The sequence below is a fragment of the Apodemus sylvaticus genome, chromosome 1 (genome assembly GCF_947179515.1).
Source record: "Apodemus sylvaticus chromosome 1, mApoSyl1.1, whole genome shotgun sequence".
Lineage (NCBI taxonomy): Eukaryota > Metazoa > Chordata > Mammalia > Rodentia > Muridae > Apodemus > Apodemus sylvaticus.
This window is the reverse complement of record NC_067472.1, coordinates 207132441-207153121: the sequence shown is the minus strand read 5'-3', so window position 1 is coordinate 207153121 and position 20681 is coordinate 207132441. Positions and strand designations below refer to the sequence as shown.

Sequence of the window (20681 nt, the reverse complement as noted above, 5' to 3'; positions counted from 1 at the left end):
TCTTTCTTTTTTTTTTTTTTACACCATTCCCATTGAGACAAGTACAATACTTTGTAGCAAATACATGATCTTAAAAAACAAAACCAAACAAAAACCTCTCAATTGGAGATGCCTTGGCAGCCAGGACGCTGCCCATGCACTAAGCAGGCTGGAGCCAGAACCCATGACGAGTTAAAAACAAAAAGCCTGGAAACGAAGCAGACATTCCCAACAGCGACTAGAGTCCTGGCTTGAGCCCCCATGATACAGGAAATCATCATTACACTTGCTTTACAGACAGGTTTCCAGAAGTTTGGGCACACGGCCAGACTACTAACACACTTCAATACCATTAATGTTTCTGTTTGTTCTTAGGAAACTCAAAATATTTGTTAATTCAACACATATAAAGATCATTTAACATGTGAAAATACAAGTACCAGAAAAATAAGCCGACAGCAGCACTATTCCAAAGTTTCAAACAAGTTTTATTCCCACACAATCCGAGACTTCTCCTTTGCTTAAAATGTACACAGGGAACATGATTCTTTAATGCGAACAGTAACTTATGTTCTGGCTCCACTCCTTGGGTGGCTTCGCAACTGGGCACCAGTGCCTCTAGCCTTAGCCTCTCAGTGTCCCTGGCTGCAGCAGGGCTGGACTGACCCAGCCCCTCCTGTGCCCTCCCTATGCGCACTGTGGTGACTGAGATGGAGGACCACTTCCTGCCACCTGTTGATGACTTTGGGAGATGAGGATGATAGTTGGCCCACTGTTAAGTCTGAGGGTCTGGGGGCAGAGCACAAAGTACCCTGCAGGTCCTCACTTAGGGGATGCAGGTCTTCAGGGCTTCTTCCCACTACACCAGGGGTGCAGACTACAGGAGGGCTCACCCCACCCCTCTGGCCTACAAGGTGCTTATCTTACCCCATGTAGTGGTAGAAACAGTGTGGAGGTTCTAAGAAGTTTGTTACTGCTGCCTGCCTGCCTTGGCTGGGGAAAATGGAGAGTGTAGGGTCAGACAGAGCTGCAGACCTTTCCAGATCCCTTAAAAAGCAGAGATGAGATGGTGGGACAGTGCAGAAGGACCGCATACCAACCAACGTGAAACACAAGACCCAGCCCTGGGGATCGTGGGGATGTTGGGCGGTGCTAGGCTGCGATCACCTCCAGGGCTACTTTCGGGGTAGGGCAGCAGCTGACCTGGCTACTCACGCAAGCCCTGAGTGCTCTGACTTCTGTAGTTCCCCAGGTTGCCTTGTCATGAGTGGAATGTCACCCAGAGTGCCCGAAGCAAAGGTGAGGTCCACCAGCCTGGTGTCCACAGAGAGGTCCAAGTAGCCATGTGCCCGTCTGCCGCCCACTGCCGACATAACAGGCACCATAGCAGCCTCAGAGATGGGTGGCCTGGTTCATAACTCTGTTCATAGCAGGACAGCTCCACTTCCATCTCTGCAAAGACTCAACACGGAAGCTATGGACTGGAAGCCATTTCTCTAGCTGAGGCTTGGGGCATAAGTCAGGGTAGGGACTGACTGCGACCTTAGTGGACACTACACACATTATGTTTCTATTGGCTCCAGGCCCACAACAACCAACACAGACCCCAGGAAGGAAAACATTTACGTATAACACGTGTGCCTTGGGTCTGGTCTGGTCTTGTAGATTACTTTGCAGGGGACAGTCTTAGTGTTTGCAAGCACCTTATGTTGCCAAGTATTAGAGATAGGGAGACAGCCAGGACCCTGGCCATAGGCCAGTCATCCTCCTCTTGTCCTACAGAGGAAAAGGCAGGGTGGCAGTCCACCTGAGGCCCTTGGGAACACTCCCATGTGTTATTTCTAAAGTGCAATGGTGCAACCCATGCCCCTCCTATGCTCGGGGTACCTTAGTGTCAAATTCCATGGTCCAGTGCTTCGACTGGTGTGTGTGTGTGTGTCTGTGTGTGGCAAAGGCAGGAGCCAATAAGGGCCGCCACATCAGGAGCAGAGTATGGGGAGGCTGCTGGGGAAGGGTGAGGGCTGGGGCTGTGTGGTGACAAGCCAGGCATGGCGCCTTTGCTTGAGAACAGGTTCCCTCCATCCCACAGTCATATGATCATTTCTGGAAGGTGTCATACCTGCTCAGATCCCAGACACCTCTGTTGCATGAAATGAAATGACCCCACTTCAACAGCAAGCACGCTAGCCTGGGTGCCGTGTGCACACCCCTGTAGTGTTTCTCTAGTAGTATATGTAGTGTGTTGGTCAACAGTGGGGTGGGGAGAGGGGCGGTGGGTGTAGTTACTGCCCAGGTGTCCTTGCCTTGCTGTCATACATACACAAAGGGACTTTTTTTACCCAGTGGCCACCTGGCATGTGGGAGTGGAAACTTGAGGTCTGTTTTCTTCCCGTGATTTCTGTCTTTCTGTCTCTGTGGAGGAGTTCCATCTTTCTTCCAGTGTTCCTTTGCTGCAGGGAATGGATCAGAAGCCTGGGGAGGGGCTGGAGGAAAGCCACACACTGGGTCTAGGCACAAAGCTCTCCTCTTGCTGTGCTGCTGGGCCATGCTGGCGCCCCAGTGTGTCTATGGGGTAGCAGAGCCAAAGCCCACACGGTCCCCAGACCCCTGCTGCAGGTGTGTGTGGGTATGGACAACGAGAGAGGACAAACTAGGAAACGTCCTCTTTAGAGGGGCCAGCCCTGCTGGGGTTACCTCTGCCCCTGGCAGAGGCTGGGGTGACGTCCTGATGGTGGGGCCTGGAGCTGGTGCAGGCAGACAGGCTGGGCAAGGGGCCAAGGAGCAGTCAGGGCCCTGGGGCCGCTCGCTGGTCAGTTCAGTCTGCAGATCGACCCAGACCAAGGGGAGGCCTTACTGCTGCCACAGCCATAGCCAGGGCAGGGCAGGGCAGGCTGCTCAACTGCCCAGCCGTGGACGACACCACTCAAGTCTTAGAAAGGCGCTTGGCTGTGACTTCCACCCCAGGGAACCTGATTTTGTTCAAGGCCAGATCCTACCCCGTCAAGAAGACGACTGATGTTCCCGCTTCCTGGGCTGTGGCGGCTCACAGCGTGTGCTCGGCTTGGAGCTGAGAAGGGAGCAATGGCTGCATTGGGGACTGAGGGGTTGGAGGAGGGGACTGGGGAGGTGATGGCTGACTGCTGGCAGGTGTAGAGGTGAGGAAGGGGACGGTGGGAGCCATGGCTGAAGGGGAGCCGGGCGCAGCCCCTGGAGGCTCGCTGATGGGCCGGTTGTAGAAGAAGAAGGGGCACTGCTGGATGAAGAGCTCGATGATGGTCTGGTAGGAGCGCGTGGCTGTGAGCGCGTCCATGCTGCTGAAGTCAGGCCGCATCAGCGTGGGCCAGAAGCAGATGGACAGGTTCTCACTGGTCATGAGATTCACCTTGTTGTTGTGGCTGACTCTGCAGGTGACAGCAAAGCTGGGTGAGGTCTGCACAGGGCCTCAGGGGTATCCTCCCTGCCTGGCTCCAAAACCTACCTCTCTGCCAGCAGGCCCACCATGAGCCGCTCAGCCTGGGCACACAGGACAGGCTGCTCTGTCCCGAGGCATGCCTCTTGATATGTGATCTGTCTCACACGAACACTGAGAAGCTCTTGGCATTTTTGGTTCTGTGAAGTTTCTGAAGGCACTGCCACCTGCCAGAGAAACTACCCCGCCACCCCCACAGGCTTGGAGCCAGAGCCAGAATGGAAAGTAAGGATGCCAAGGGCCTAGCTATGCCACTCGCTGCTACGAGAGGGTGGGCCCTGCTGGCCTTCTCCCTCAGTTAACCAACCCAACATGCTGCTTACACAGGAGGAAAACAGCGGCTCCCAAACCTACTTGTTCAGGTGGGAGATGACATATTTGAAGACTTCATGGTTTTCCTTTGGGAATTTCTTCAGCACTTCCTTCAGAGCATGCAACTTCTGTTCCCTGTCGTTGATTTCTGAAAGACAAAAATGAAAGGCGCTCAGGTCCGAGTGTGGTGGGTGTCTTGAGGACACCAAGGGGCTAAAGAGCAGTTGGCAGGACAGGTGGCTGGTGGCCAGCCCAGGTGTGCTCTGGGAATCCTCTGGAAGGGCAGTCCTGTCCTACTCTCCTGTGCAGAGCCAAGGCGCACACCTGGACGGGGGTCCAGGCCGTGCTGAAGGGTGGTACTGTGTGCTGGGCTTCCTGCCCCCAGCCCCCCCAGCCCATGCCGACTCTGCCATAAAGAACACCATTCTTTGCTCATGGGTTGCCCTGGAGACAGGCACCCTGATGTAGAAAGGCTGCTTGCTTCCTGGCCAGACGGAGGGTGCTGCCACCCACCCACGCTGACAGACCATGGAAGGAGGGGTCTGCCACAAGACCAGGGCTCTGTCCTTCCCTGCACATGTTCTGTCGGAAGGACTGATACAGTGGGCGATTCTTAGGCACTCAAAGGGACCACATGCCCTGTTCCCACTGCTGTCTACTGTGCCCACAGAGTTGTAATGTGCCGTGGCAGGAAGCATGTCGTCTATGCCATGCCAGGTCAGCCATCGCCACTCTGCCCTGTTCTGAGTATGGGAAAGAAGCAATCAGACAGAATGGCGTGGAGCAGGATCTGAACTAACCACTGCCCAACTCAGCTGAGTCCCGCTCATTCTGGCAGGAGGCAAAATGACGGTTCCGAGCCTAAACAGAACGACACCAGTCAACTCTGATTCCTCTGCACATAGCAAGGCATCTTTGTGGCCACTGCTCTGTGGGGTTACAGCATGCTAGTGGAATGCCCATGGGCAAAAGCACTGTCAGGTCTGTCTGACAAACTAAGCTTGATCCTTGGGATTCGGTACAAAAAACTGACTCCTGTAAGTTGTCCGCTAACCTCCACGTGTGTGCACATGCCTACATGCACACAACCCCCAAAACAAAACAAAATCCAAACTACAATGGTTTTTGTTGGTTTTGGGCACAGCCTCAAGCAAGCTAGCTGCAAGTACACAGACTCTGTGATGGGGACAGGCAGGGAGGAGTGAGGAGTCCCTCCAGTCTATCTGGTCTCAACGAGCTGCCTTATGGCTTGTGCTGACAGAAGTCCTAGAGCTAGGACTCTAGGTCCAGCGTGGGTCAGGGAAAGCAAGCCAAGGACCTGCAGACTGTCAGTGTCTGATCGTCCAAGGGAGACTGTTCTCAGTGCAGGCTTATCATCCACCTCCACTAGGCAAATGAGAGCTCAGGCTACAGGTACTATACGGCTGACAGCCAGCCTGCGGGGACGGACGGCTCCCGCTCCTATACTATCTCAGGATGCTGCATTCTCTTGTCTATCCACATAGCTCTTTAGGAACCCTGTGTCCCTCACTACAAGTACATGTGTTATGTCATGTTGTATGGACCTTATTTTTAGTTTTGGTGTGTGTCTTAGTCAGGGTTTCTATTCCTGCACAAACATCATGACCAAGAAGCAAGTTGGAGAGGAAAGGGTTTATTGAGCTTACACTTCCACACTGCTGTTCATCACTAAGGTAAGTCAGGACTGGAACTCAAGCAGGTCAGGAAGCAGGAGCTGATGCAGAGGCCCTGGAGGGATGTTCCTTACTGGCTTGCTCAGTCTGCTCTTATAGAACCCAAGAATACCAGCCCAGGGATGGCACCCACAAGGGGCCCTTGGTCACTAATTGAGAAAATGCCCATAGCTGGATCTCTCTGAGGCACTTCCCCAACTGAAGCGCCATTGTAATAACTCCAGCCTGTGTCAAGTTGACACACAAACCCACCCAGTACGGTGTTTTTATTGGTTGGGTTTTTTGATTTTCATTTTTCTGAGACGAAGACCTCACTACAGAGGGCATCAGCTTCCACCAGGAAAAGCAGGAATTCAAGTTCTAGCTTGCTAAGTCCTCAGCTGTGTGACCTGGGCCTTCAGCCCAGCTGTGTCACTCTCAGAGCCTTGGCTCATGTGCACCATGGAGAGACAATCCTCCACCTCACTGGTGACTAACAACACGCATCCGTGGTCCTGCAGAGCCTGCTGCACACAGCAAGCAACAATCTGCAAGCTCTGGTGGTGCCTGAGTTTCCATGCAACCTTGACTAAGCTGGGAAGACAACCGTCAAATAAGCACACAGACTGCACTCGGTGAGAACACCATTCCTCAGTAGTGTTCGATACTCTAAATTCTGATGCATACCTAACAATCAGACAATGACCTTGATATTGCAGTGATGGGATGTGGAACTGAATGCAAGCCTGAACACACAGCTACCTCTTGAGGCAATAAGGGAAAAGAGCTGGTCAAGGTGCCGTTGCCATGGAAGCCTGTGCTACCTTAGGACACGGAGATCTTCTCGTGACACAACCTTTCCATTGTCAGGCATCTGACTATGTTAAGCCCACCTTGAGACATAGAGCCCTGTGCTCCATTCGCTGCTTCGTCTGTTAGGTACCTTGTCAGCAAGATCCCCTTGACCCCACTCCATTCTGTCAGCCAAGAAAGGACAGCCCAGGCAAGAAGGCCGCCCAGCCTTTCAAACAGTACACAGCGACGAGGAAGTTATGAGACTCCAACTTTCCCAGGATGCTGTGCAGTACCTTCTGAGCTGTGGAAACTTATAGACTAGGCATCAGAAGTGACTGGAGGAAGGAAGTGGTTCTTCTGTGGCGGTTTGTATAGGCTTTGCCCAGGAAGTGGCACTATTAGGAGATGTGGTCTTGTTGGAGTAGGTGTGTCACCATGGCATGGACTTTAAGACCCTCATCCTAGCTGCCTGGAATCCAGTCTTCTCCTAGTAGCCTTCAGATGAAGATGTAGAACTCTCAGTTCTGCCTATACCATGCCTGCCTGGACACTGTCCCGCCTTGATAATGGACTGAACCTCTGAACCTGTAAGCCAGGCCCAATTAAATGTGGCCCTTTATAAGAGTTGTCATGGTCATGGTATCTGTTCACAGCAGTAAAACCCTAACTAATTAACACAGAAGTTGGTACCAACTTGCTGTGACAGGCCTGACCATGTTTTGAGGAAGATTGTAGAAGGACTTTGGAACTCTGGGCCAGAAAAGCCATTGAGTGCTGAGACCTCGGTGGGAAGTTCTTTAGGAACTTGGAAGGTAAGAGTGTTGAGAGCAGTACTGAAGATGGAGATCTGGCTTGGGAAATCTCAGAGGGAAGAATAAAGACTCTAACAGGGCCATTTGCTATTTTGAATTAAGATTCTGTGGTTTAGGTCAGCTGTGATGAACAAGAAACCAGGACTACTGAAGTGAAACCTTTACATTACTGAGACAGTCAATGCTGGTTAGCTAGAGCTAAGAAATTAGCAGGAATTAAGAAGGGACCAGCAGTGGTGAGGTGAACTCCTTTGTGAAGTGTTTCCTGAGAGTCAGCACATAGAAACTATGTTCAGAGGTGACCACAATTGTACCTCACGTTGGCAGCTGGACTTGGTAATGTGTAATAGTCACCCAGGTTTTGAAGACATGGAGAACAGCTTAGGCTTGGTACTGTGAGAGGCCAGGAGAGGCCATCGGTGAAGGTGCAGCCTTGGTGGCAGGACTGAAGGGTCAGGCAGAGAAGTTGAGGCTTGGCACCATGAAGAGAGCCTATGAGCCAACAGGTGAAAGTGCAGGTCAGTCGTAGCAAGAGACCCCAGCAATTTTTGGAGATGCCAGTACCATGAGATGACCACTAAGAATAGCAGCAGCCGTGGAGTAGAGCCAGGTGGATCCTAGAAGACACGCTGTGTGCTGCAGAGGGCAGAGCTGGAGAAGTGACTCAATCCCTTCCTGGGATTTCCAAAAGATTGTGAGTGGATCCTAGACCTTGGACAGTTGGAGTATAATTTTGTTTTGATTTGATTGTGACTATACCCTGATTTTTCCCTCTTGAAGTAAGAAAATATTTGGTTTACCTTTTATTTTACTGGTACCCATAATTGCAAGATCTTGAATGTTAACAGACTCTGAATTTTAAAAGAGATTGGATATTTTAAAGCGAATGAAAATTTAATGTGTTTGAATTTGTAAAGACTGAGGGCCTTATTGGGGATGAATAAGAAAAATTATTCACAAGAAAAGGATGAAAAATAAGGTTGAGGTTTAATAGTGATGTTTGTGTGTCAGGTTGATAAGGGGTCAGTAGTAGTGTGTGTCAACCTGACACAAGCTAGTCATCAGAGAAAGGATCCTCCCTTGAGGAAATGCATGCATGAGATCCAGCTGTGGGGCATTTTGTCACTGAGTCATCAATGGGGACGGTCCAGCCCACTGCAAATGGAGCCGCCCCTTACTTGGTTCTGGGTTCTATGAGGAATCGGGCTGAGCAAGCCATGAGGAGCACTCTCCATGTCCTCTGCATCAGCTCCTGCTCCAGGTTTCATCTCTAAGTTTTTGACCTGACTTCCTTTGGTGATGAACAGCGGTGTGGAAGTGTAAGCAGAATAAACCCTTTCCTCCCCATCCCATTTCCTCCCCAACTTGCTTCCCCCTCTCCCCAGCCCCCAGCAATAGAAACCCTGAGATAGCCAGCCCTCTATCCTCTTCTGCCCCTTCCCAAACAAAAAGGTGCCATGTCAGCTGTTCCGAGAAACAATGGCATTCTGTTGGGTGCCAGCATTCAACCTGCCTCTAGATGGCGCCAGGTCAAGGCAAAGCAAACGTGGTGAGAACTAGGTGTCCAGCAGCTGGGTACTAACCAGTGCCAAGCCTCCTTAACCTCCTTCTGACTTCCCTTAGAGATTCCCACATAGGTGCTGCTTCCCAGCCTTGGTAGGTGGACAACAGCAGAGGCTAGCAAATGTGAAAACAAAGCACATGTAGCTCGCTGAGCCCTGCACCCTCTAGATGGCTTCATGAGAGGAACCTCAGCAGCCTTCAGAGGAACGCTTGGGTCAGGCTCGAGTCAGCCAGGACCAAACCTCTTTTCTTGTCTGACCTCTTTCTTGATGCTTGGAAAGGGAACTCTTTCTTTTCTTTTTGAGACAGGATTATACTATGTAGTTCTGAATATCCTGGAACTCACTAGGTAGATCAGGCTGTCTCCCCCGCCAAGAGCCAAGGCTTCCTTTGGCAAAATAATAGAATAAGTGCCCTATGGTGGGCAGCCACAAGAGGTGGTCCTTCAAGGCTCATGCTGTTCTCCTAAGGCCAGCCAATGGGGAAACTCGCACACATGGTCCCCTAGAGCAGGGGTCTCAACCTCCCTAATCTGTGAGCCTTTAACATGGCTCCTCGTACTGTGGGGACCCACAACTGTAAAATTATTTTCATTGCTACTTCATAACTGTAATTTTGTCACTGTTATGAACTATAATGTAAATATCTGATTATGTAGGATACTTGATATGTGACCCCTGTGAAAGGGGGTGACAACCCACAGGGTGAGAATTGCTGCCCTAGAGACTGTCACTAAAACTAGAGGTTCTAAGTCAGGCATGGTGGCACATGCCATAATGCCAACCCAGAGGACTTAGAGAGAGCAAGATAAGGAGTCTGAGGGCACCCTGTGATATCTAAGACACTACACCTCAAATAAACAACAAAAAAACCCCAGAGTGCTTATGTGCTACAGAATCTTGTGATCTGGCCAAAGTCACCAGACATCCCCCTTCTCCACACATGCACCCAAGTAGTTTTATTAAATCAACAAAAAGGTTTTATAGATATATTAATTTCATTTTGTGTGCTGTGTTTGCATTCATGTCTGTATATCACATGTGTGGCTAGTACCTTCAGATGTCAGAAGAGGGCGCTAGAACCTTAGGAACAGGAGCGGGGTAGCTGTGAGTTACGCATGGTGCTTCAGAGACTGAACCTGGGTCCTCTGCAACAGGAGTCTTACAACCACTGAGCCACTTCTCCAAGCCCAGAGGTAACTTTCTAATAGTCTGTTGGACCTCAGATCACGGACGGGCTGGCTGCCTTAAATGAGGCAGCAGAGGTGAGGAAAGGGTCCGGGACAATGTGCTTCAGAACAGGAAGTTCTACCTTCACCTCAAGGAGTAAACGCAGGGGAGACATGGGGAGGTCAGCCATAGCAGAGGAACAGGGATCACTCCAGGTTACATGCCAGGTTTGGGGACCGACAGCTGCTCTGGTGGAATACTCAGAGAAGTGCCTCTGTCAAAAAGGGCAGGACCCTGGAGTCTCTCTCAGGCTGTCTATACTTACTGTGAGCTTCTACCAAGTCAATCTGCATGCTGTATGGTACCAGGGGGTCTGGTAGCTCTGAGAAAAAACTCTTCATGGCCCCTGCCACGGTGTTCACAGTGAAGTCTTTCTCGGCCAAGTCCAGATTGTGGTCTGAAAGAAAGCCAACAAAGTGAGGCCAGACCCATCTAAGTTAGCAGAAGCCACAAGAAAGCTCCTAGAAAAGGCTTACACAAGTTGTCCAGGGCAGGGGCTAGGGACTAACAGGTAGTAGAGGGGCTAGCAGCCTGGGTTCACACACATGGTCGACAGGTCACCTCTGGCCTGTGGGAAGGAGAAGAGTGACTGGGGACCCATGGTTCCCTAGGCCACCTGCCATCCTTGGTTCTGATGAGCTTCAGACTTTTCCTGTCAGCCATAGTCACATCTTCATCCAGATCCTGACGGAGGGAGGAAGAATCCCTCATGTTCTTCCAGCCCACGGCTCCACTGACCCTTCTTCTCACTTTCCTTCTCTCTCTAGGCCTCACTGCGTCACTGACTCTGTAAGACTTGCGTACAGATGGGCATGAAGCACTCCTCTCTGGACTACTAGTGGTTCAGATTCTTATTAGGTACATACCTGTAAGATAATTCTACCTGGTGACATCGGGGCTTAGTGTAAGTGTATTATCTGACATGTGCATAACAAGGATGCATTTTACTAGGATATATTCTTTTTTTGTTTTTGTTTTTTGTTTTTCTTTCAAGACAGGGTTTCTCTGTGTAGCCCTGGCTGTCCTGGAACTCACTCTGCAGACCAGGTTGGCCTCGAACTCAGAAATCTGCCTGCCTCTGCCTCCTGAGTGCTGGGATTAAAGGCGTTTGCCACCACTGCCTGGAGAATATGTCGACATATTCTCCATGTTTGACCAGCAGCACATGATTACAAGGTGGCACTGTCAGCTGGTCCATGGCAGTAGGCAATGGCTGCCCCACAAGTTGGCCCCCATTCTCTCTGCTTCCCTATGCTCTGGCTGGCGATAGCTGAGAGCACTTCACTGTCCTGCCCTGGCACTGGTGGCGTGGCCTGGCATTCGCTGAGTCCCTAGCTTGGAGCCTCTCACAGACTAACACAGGAGCAGGCAGCCTGAGAACTCCAGCTGGGAAATGGGAGCTGCAGCTCAGAGCCTAGGTTATCTTGAAATGTTCCCCCATTTTCTCTCCTACAGGGCCGTTTTGAGATGTACACACCTCTGACCTGACCATTAATTAAATGCTACCACTCTGGCCTCAGGGCAGGGAGGCAAGGCCCTTCCAGAGAAGAGTGGCAGGGTTAGGAAAATGTAGAATGGTGGCGGACAGTAATGGGAGCCAGGACCCCCAGGCTCAGCTCAGATTTACAGGTGGAAGGAGCACCCAAGCCCTGCTGACATGACAACCCAGCTGCAGTATCCAGCGACATATGTCCAGACTGTGCCTTACCTACCTTGATCAAACTGTCTCTGTAAACTTTCCATTTCTGACTTGTTTCCGCTGACCCGGTAGATGCCTTCAGTGCTTAGTCCTGTGGAGAAAGAATAAGCAGGTCCTAGGAACCAGAGTTGGAGAGCAGAGGGGCCTGCGCATGGGGACATGTTTGCAGAGTCCACAAGGTTCCCACCATGAGGGAAGAGCAGGGCTAACAGTACTTTCCTGTTTGATGCTTCAGCGCACTCTCTCTATCTGTCTCTCGGTCTCTCTCTCTCTCTTTTCAAGACAGGGTTTCTCTGTGTAGCCCTGGCTGTCCTGGAGCTCACTCTGTAGACCAGGCTGGCCTTGAACTCAGAGATCCGCCTGCTCCTGCATCCAGAGCACTGGGATCACAGGCCACCACCGCCCTGCCCAGCTCCTCCTTTCACTTAGAAATACCGTACTACTGGGTCCCACCTTCCTTTACTTCCAAGATAGGATTTTATGTTGTTCGGTCTGGCCTTGAATACCTGGTCTCTACTACATTTGGCTTAGCACTTGTTGGAACCTGATATGTAGAACAGGCTGGCCTCAGACTCAGAGATCCATTTACCCCTGTTTCCTGAGTGCTGGAATTAAAGGCATGCATTTCTATTTCCCAAGCCGACAAGGGTGACAGAGAGGGACCATGCCTCAGAAGGCCAAAGAAGAGCTTGGTGAGGCAGCTTAGCAGACAAAGGCACTGACAAGGTTGAGGGGCTGAGCTTAATCTCCGGAACCCAGGAGGGAGAAGTAACACTTATCTCTACCGTCAACAAAATAAGTAAAAATCAAACACATAAAAATCAAAAGGAAGAGAAAGGGCTAGAAATGTGACTTAGTGCTCTAGCACTTGCCGGCTGTGAGCAGGATCTCCACTCCAGTCCAGAGGCACAGAAAGCAGAGAGAAAGGGCCAGTGTGCCTCACCTCAGCTGCTCCCTTGCCGGACACTCAATAAGCTTTTCTTGACCCCAAATAAATGAAGAATTGACACACTGTCCCTTCTCTCACATGTGGGGCATCCCATGCCGTTCTGCTGTATAATCCAGTGTGTTCGTGTTCTTATCACAGCTCAGGAGCTGACTGAGCCCTCAGAATAGTTCCGTGGCAGTGGTAGGTCTTGGTCTGAGCTTCAGCACCATAAAAACCAAAGCACAAACCAAGACCGTCACACACCATGTTTCTAAAGAACCCGCATACACAATGACTCCAGAAACACTTTCATCCTTGTTTAGTTTCTCCCAGTCCTTCACGGGTAGAAAACTATGAGTAGCTTTTTGTGTTATAGCAGTGCTAGGGAGGAATTGGCCCAGCAAGCGCTTTACCACAGACAGAATACCCCAGGCCCTCGCTTAGGTCTGTTTCTCACTAATACCGCTGATTTCCCTCTCTAGTGCTTCTTACTTTGTACTTAAAAGAGGTCTTTCAGTATTAAAAAATGTTTGTTTTCCTCCCTCCAGATTTTTTTTTTAAAGAAAACATGTATTTCCCACCCATCTTCCTTTCTTTTGCTTAAGCGTTTGCAGAACAGCGTGCCACCTCTGACTGAGCAGCAGTGAGCTGAGGAGCCAGTGTGCTCCATAGGTTCCGACAGTTCTCCCTGGTCACAGCCTTCTCAGCTGTGCTTGTTCTTCCTTTGCAATTTCTTCTGGATCTCTGAAGGGAACCAGGCATGATCTCCCATGGGTGCTCATGGGAGACAGTGCCATGCATGTGCACAACTTCCTGGATTGGCAACCACATCCGATCACTGACTGAGCTCCCTTGTTGTTGCACAGAACATACAGCAGAGGAAAGCCCGTGTCACACAGAGCTATGGCAGGAAGATGGCAGACATCTTAGTCAGGGGTGGTGCTTAGCCCTGGGATCTGTAACCCCCAGAAGACGAGGCTTCCTGAAGGCTGCTTACATCTGGTAAATCAAGGCCTAGGAGCAAGGAGGCCGCTGTTCTTAGAGACAACGATGCTGACATCAGGGCTTCTCCGTGCCCCCCTCAGATGTATGGTGCAGATGGCATCACTTTTCCTTTTGTAGATGTACTGTTTCATTTGAAAGCCAAGGTTGGTGCCACCTGTTTGGGTTCCTGCTATAAGGATCTTAAGGAAAGGCTCCACTACAATTTGCAGGACATCAAGGACTCTGAACATGGTATGGCTTTTTTTAAAGTAAAGCTGTGACTCAAGAACAACACTGTATGGATGAAAGTGCAAAAACAAAACAAAACAAAACAAAATAAAGTCTTGCTTTATTGTCAGGTTGGCCTTGAATCCCTGAGTTCAAGAAATCCAATTACTGCCAGGTGGCACATGCCTTTAATCCCAGCATTCAGGATCATCCATCAGGTAGGTGCAGGCAGATCTCTGAGTTCGAGGCCAGCCAGGTCTACACATTGAGTTCCAGAACAGCCAGGGATACACAGAGAGACTATGTCTCAAAAAACATAACACAACAAAACAAAACAGAAATCCAGTTATCTCAATACTACACTAGCCTGACTTCTTGTTTAATTGAAATCATTTCTTTGTTTTGAGACAAGGTATTGCTATGTAGTCTTGTCTGGTTTTCAACTCACAGAGCCTTGTCTGACCTTTGACCTTGAGTGCTAGGAATGAAGTCATGCACCACATGCCTGGTTGTTTATTGCTTGCTTCTTTTTAAGTGGATTTTTATCTCCTGTGCATCGCTGTTTTCCCTACATGTGTGTCTACACAAAGGTGCTGGGAAACTGAACCTAGATCCTCTCGTGCTGACTGCTGAGGCAGCCCCCCAGCCCCTCTTGATTACTTTTTCTGCAGCATGCTAATTAAAAATTTATAAACTTTTGCTGGGCACTGTGGTATATCCCAACACTCAAGAAGCAGAATACAGGTGGATCTCTGTAAGCTCAAGGCCAATCTAGTCTATACAATGAGTCCCAGCTCAGCTACGGCTACACAGTAAGACCCTGCCAGAAGCCCAAACCCAAACCAAACAACAACAACATTAACAGTAAGCATTTTTTTCAAGACTAATCTTAAAAACAAAAAAACAAAGTCACAAAAACATAATGTGAGAGCTGGAGCGATGGCTAACCAGTTAAGAACATTTGCTGCTTTTTTAGGACTTGGGTTTGGCTCCCAGCTCCCACATGGTAACTGTCACTAGCTCTGTCCCAGGGGACTCTGATACATCTTCCTCGGGCACTAGGCACGTATACATGCAGGCCAAAACACTCATACATATAAAAAAGTAAATATTCAAACAAAACCTTGCGAAAATTTTGTTTTTACAAATAGAAAGGCTTTCCTGGGACCTAACTCTAGAGTCCATTTCCAACTGCCAAGAAAAGTCCACTGCTGTCATGAATACAATCTCATCTAGTGCTGCAGTATCACTGTGAAAACCGAGATGGGCTCTGCTGTCAACATCCCTTCTGAAGACCATTGTCTTAAGCAGTGCTAGTTAGTTAGCAGAAGGGCACCGAGGATTCGAGGGGGATGGGGGGTTGTGGGGGAGAGACCTGCACATTCCAGACAACAGGCTTCTGAGTGCCAGGCATTTCAACACTTGTCAGCATTTTGACTGCTGCTTCTGGAGAGGCCACTGGGTGAATAAAATCCCTTGGCCTATGTGTTCAAGGGCCCTGGACTAGCAGGTGGACTCTGACAAACATGTATCAGAAGTCACCAGTTCCCCTTCTAAAAAGCTAATCGCCCACAGACCTTTGAACCTGTAGAATTAAGTAGCACCAAACTCAACAGCAGCACCTGGCCACAGAGCAACCACCATGCCTCTGGTCATGCTGTCCTCTGCCTGCTGGGGTCCCATCGTAGACCCCTCGCCCCATTCAGTGGGACATGACGATGTTTGTTCTTCTCCATGGTCAGTGGGTAGGGTAGTCTGAGTGTGTGGTGGCACAGCTCTTCCCTGCCACCTACCAAACTGGGCTGAATGCTGCCCTAAGCTCACAGACCAACTAGGGTCCAGGTGCACTCTCTTCAGAAAAATGGATGGTCTGTTTTTTCTTTTAAGATTTATTTATTTATTGTATGTCTATGAGCACACTGTAGCTGTGCAGTGGGGATTGAGTTTAGGACCTCTGCTCGCTCCGCTCTGCCCCGCTTGCTCCAGTTAATCTTGCTCGCTCCGGCCCAAATATTTTTTGTTTTGTTTTTTGAGACAGGGTTTCTCTGTATAGCCCTGGCTGTCCTGGAACTCATTCTGTAGACCAGACTGGCCTTGAACTCAGAAATCCACCTGCTCTGCCTCCCAAGTGCTGGGATTAAAGGCGTGTGCCACCACTGCCCCGCCCAAATATTTATTTATTGTTATATGTAGCTACATTGTAGCTATCTTTAGATGCACCAGAAGAGGGCATCAGATCTCATTACGGATGGTTGTGAGCCACCATGTGGTTGCTGGGATTTGAACTCAGGACCTTTGGGAGAGCAGTCAGCACTCTAACCCACTGAACCACCTTACCAGCCCTTGTTTTTCTTTAAACAAAACAAAACCCCAAACTTAGATTTGCGGGACGGTACTAGAGCACACCTTTAATTCCAGCACTCACTAGGGAGGCAGAGGCAGACAGATCTCTCAGTTTAAGGCCAGCTCCATCTACAGAGCAAGTCCTACAGTCAGGGCTATACAAAGAAACCCTGTCTTGAAAAAAAAACAAAAACAAAACAAAACACCCCCCCCCCAAACCCCATATACCCACCATACCCATCCACCAAAAAACCATCTTAATTTAAAATTTGAGTGATATGTAGGAACCAGGTCAGGGGCATACATCTTTAATCCCAACTACTGGAAGGCAGTAGAGGGGCAGGTGGATTTTTGTGAGTTTGAGGCTAGTCTGGTCTATATAGTGAGCCCAGCTAGGACTACATAATGACCCTGTCTTAAAACAAAAAACTAAACAAACATAAATTTGTATGTGTGTGTGTATGCTGTGCATGCGTATAGCTGCCCTCGCAGGCCAGAGGCACCAGGTCTTCTGAACCTGAAGTTGGAAGTTTCAGGCGGTTGTGCGCCATAGGATGGGAGTGTTCAGAATCAAACTTGGATTCTTTTTTTGGGGGGGCGGGGGGGGGGGGCAAGGTTTCTCTGTAGCCCTGGCTGTCCTGGAACTTGCTCTGTAGCTCAGGCTGGCCTTGAACTCACAAAGATCCATCTTCCTCTGCCTCCTGAGTGCTAGTACACTTTGCCTGTTTTTTAAATTTCTTAAAAACGTATTTACATCCATCATGTGTTTGAGTGCTTTGTTTGCACGTAAGTACGTATGTAAGGCCAGAAGAGGATATTGGAGCCCCTAACCATATTATAAACAGTTGTGAGGTACCATATGGCTGCTGGGAAACAAATGCAAGTTTTCTTGCAAAAGCTGCAGTGCTCTTAACTGCTGAGCTAGCTCTCCGGTTGCCTATGTAACTTCAGAGATGCTGTTTTTCTACTGTAGCCAACGGCCTACTCACGGCTCCTTGTGTTCACTCTGTCTCTCCTGAGTGCTATGTCATCACAGGCAAAGCCCTACCAACTGAGAGCTACATCTCCAGCTACAATGATGCCAATAATGAAGAGGACAACAGCGGCCTCCTCAAAGCTGACGGTGGTCTTGCTATGTAGCCCATGCTGGCCCGGATTTTCTTCATGGTGATTTTTCTGCTTCTGTCTCATAAAGATTACAGGCAAGTGTCATTTTTAGTAATTTTACCATGGATTCATTCCTCAATGATGTAAGAAAATGATCTTCGACACATTTAAACTTTCTACCTATTTTGCAGGAACTGGACATATGTTGACAAGCCATGGGTATGTATCGGCAGCTTCCGGTTTTCATGAACTAGTCTGAAACCATGTTCTAAGCTCTCTTTCATGTCCCCAAGTATCAGTTTCTTTAACATGGCACTAGGATGAAGTACTGTGCCCAGAATGGAAAGGCACCTGACACTGTGCAAGAGCCAACAACCAGCTTACGCCAGGCGTCACTACCCTCTGCACAAGGCGGCAGAAAAGAAACTACATGTCGGCTATCTGGAAATGAAGTAGGGTGTGGGCTGTAGCCTCACTACAGGCTCCTCACAGAACAGCTCATCTGAAAACAAGAGGCAGCTCCAGAACATCAATTAATCATCAGCTCAGCATTTCCTGTAAGCCGCCTGCCTGTTTGTTTTACCAAACCCCATGTTAAAATAGCAATCCTGTTGCTGTTGTACCCAACACCATGGCGTAATTTAGGAAAGGTATCATTAGCCTAACAAGTACAATTTATTACAACTACCACTTACAATCAATTAAAAACAAACAGCACCAGGAGCTGACTGTGCCTATCATGACAGCTGAAAGTGACCAGTGGGTTGGCAGATGGGTGGAGACCAGGCTACTGTATAGTAGAGCAAGACTACTTGGCTTGGGCCTGAGATCATACAGAGAATAGGCTGGGGGCTCAGGCAGAGTCCCACATAGATACACCAGAATCCAGTAGGGCATGCCAGGGTCATCACAAACACAGAAAGAAAATTCTAGGGTGCCTCGTTCACACCTGCCAGCAGAATTCTTACTAGTAGCGACTGATATGCACTATGTCAATTTACCAGAGATTGAGGCACCCTTCCTACCATTAAGTCTCCAAAGAACCCTTCTTTAATTAAAGCATACTTCAACCAGAAGCCTTCCACCTTTTAAATAGCCCTTCTGATTTCAAATTTCTTCTCTGGGGCTGGAGAGAGGTGGATCTGTGTAGCTAATCTAGCTAAAACAGCAAGTCTTAGATTCAGTGAGATCTGGTCTTAAAACGTAAGACCAGCCAATGAGAGAAAGCTGCCTGATTATTAACCTCAGGTCTCTGCATGGGTAAGCGTACACTCATACACACAAAATAAAAAAAGAAAAGAGAGAAGTCAATGTCACGATTTCAAATATCTGACAACTGCCATCTAGAACAGTCTTGTTCCAACGGCTCTAGGGAACAGAGCATGACTAAGAATGGAAATAGGATGGTCACTATCCTTTCAATACGTAAAGTAATTATTAATAGCTATGAGTGCCACTTAAAGAATGGTCCAGAACCTTTATTCCCCTCCTTAGTGGATAACCATCTGTATGGGATGCTGTTTAAGATTAGTATCTGGCCCAGGGAGGTGGTACCTGACAACCATCTCGATAATGAGCTGTGTGCCAAGTGCTCGCTCAGCATGGCCCAGTGCGCAGTGCTGGCTGTGCTCGGCACAGTAGCTCCATAGGCAGGCTGCCTCCAGTTCCACTGCAGTGACAAGGATGCTGAAGTGAACTGACATGCGAGGGAGAGGGAGGGAGAGCTTCCACTCTGCTAGGTTTACCATTTCAGTTAGATATTTTATTAATACTATCCAGTTTGTTTGTTTGTTTGTTTTTCATCAGTTAAGAGCACTGACTGCTCTTCTGGAGTTCCTGAGTTCAAATCCCAGCAACCACATGGTGGCTCACAACCATCTATAGTAAGATCAGATGCTCTCTTCTGTTGTGTCTGAAACACCTACAGTGTACTCACATATATAAAATAAATATATCAGAGAGAGAGAGAGAGAGAGAAAGAGAGAGAGAGAGAGAGAGAGAGAGAGAGATGAGTATCAATAAAACCCATATACTACATACAAAACAAAAAAAGATGCTTTTAGGAAGAAATGTTGTATACACATGCGCGCGCGCACACACACACACACACACACACACACACACACACACACACACACACGAGTGTAGGTGACATGAGGCCAGGTGTTGGATCCTCTGGAGCTAGAGTTATGAACAGGTCTGAGCCACCAATGTGGGTGCTGGGAACAAATTTAGGTCCTCAAGAAAAAGACCACACACTCTAAACCACCACTTCAGCAATCTCTCTGGCCACTCACAATTGCTTTTTCTTGTAAGCAAGCCCTTAAATGCTACTGAAGTTTTAACCATGGTCATATATGATATTGATAAAATATTTTAAAAAATATTAAAAAGGAAGGAAGGAAGGGAGGGAGGGAGGGAGGAAGGAAGGAGAGAAAGAGAGCAAACAAACTGGGTATGGTAATCTACACAGTGAGACCCTGTCTCAACCATTACTCACCCTCCAAAACAGACAAAAGCAAGATCTACTTCTTAGTAAGAATTTACTATTGTGCTGGGCGGTGGTGGTGCACGCCTTTAATCCCAGCACTTGGGAGGCAGAGGCAGGCGGATCTCTGAGTTCGAGGCCAGCCTGGTCTACAGAGTGACAGCCAGGGCTACACAGAGAAACCCTGACTCGAAAAACAAAAACAGTTTACTATTGCTTTTTGTCCCTCTGGCTATGACCAAGTGTGACATGAGCTCACTAGTGTGCACATGGCAGGCTGGTTACTTTGCAGAACCTTTAGTATTGGTGAGAACTAGTCTGGCCATGAATGGCACATTTTACTCTTCAACCATCCAGATCCTGGGAGAGGCTGGGGGTACAATGTCTCACAGGAGCCCGAAAACTGAGGGGGAAAATTGGCTCTTGGACATTTTTCTCAACCCCAGGGACATTTTTTCTACATAGCCTCGGCTAGCATAAAACTCACAGAGATCCACATATCTCTGCCTCCTGAGTACGGAAATTAAAGGCATGTGCCACCAAGCCCAGCATTCTGAGAAAATTTTAACATCCAAATGAGCTTTTCTCCTCATACTGGCAGCCGTCTTGAGCAGAAGTCCTTCTGTTAAGGCCCGTGGGCTGTGACCACCACTCTGTTCTTGTGATTTCTGTTTTAGCAGTGAATCAATCCTGCCTCCAAGGCAGACCTGGAGCTGCTTATGTTTACTTTCTATATTTAGATATAAAAAAATCAGCACTTAATGTTTTAAAAAGTAACGGGTACTGTTAGCATGTTAAAACACTCCACTCAGACTGGACGGACAGCAAGCAATTCAGTGGACTTCCCAGAGGCTTCAGAAGGAACGGCATCACCCATTCACATCTTCTATGAGGTATCTGGGCACCACAGTAACTTTTCTGTCAGGACACATGCTCACAGTCTGCCATGGCTGCAACTTTTGCGGAATGCAACTGTGCAGCTGTGCAGTGCCATCACCCCAGCAGACAGGGACTAGGGTGGTCAGGTTGATGTGCTGAGTCCCATTCTTTGGGTACTGGAGGTACAGGCCCT

The 20681-nt window shown here is 48.8% G+C and overlaps 1 protein-coding gene across 1 annotated transcript in view; it reads right to left on the bottom strand.

The window, feature by feature from the left end:
* Positions 1–446: 446 nt before the first annotated feature.
* Positions 447–20681, bottom strand: part of Arhgap35 (Rho GTPase activating protein 35) — a 105097-nt gene continuing 84862 nt past the window's right edge. Inside the window, exons 4-7 of the mRNA XM_052172179.1 lie at positions 11545–11622; positions 10098–10229; positions 3803–3908; positions 447–3380 (exon numbers count right to left, since the gene is read on the bottom strand). Of these exons, the coding sequence (XP_052028139.1) occupies positions 3023–3380; positions 3803–3908; positions 10098–10229; positions 11545–11622 (674 nt within the window). The 3' untranslated portion in view covers positions 447–3022. The remainder of the gene's footprint in view (positions 3381–3802; positions 3909–10097; positions 10230–11544; positions 11623–20681) is intronic.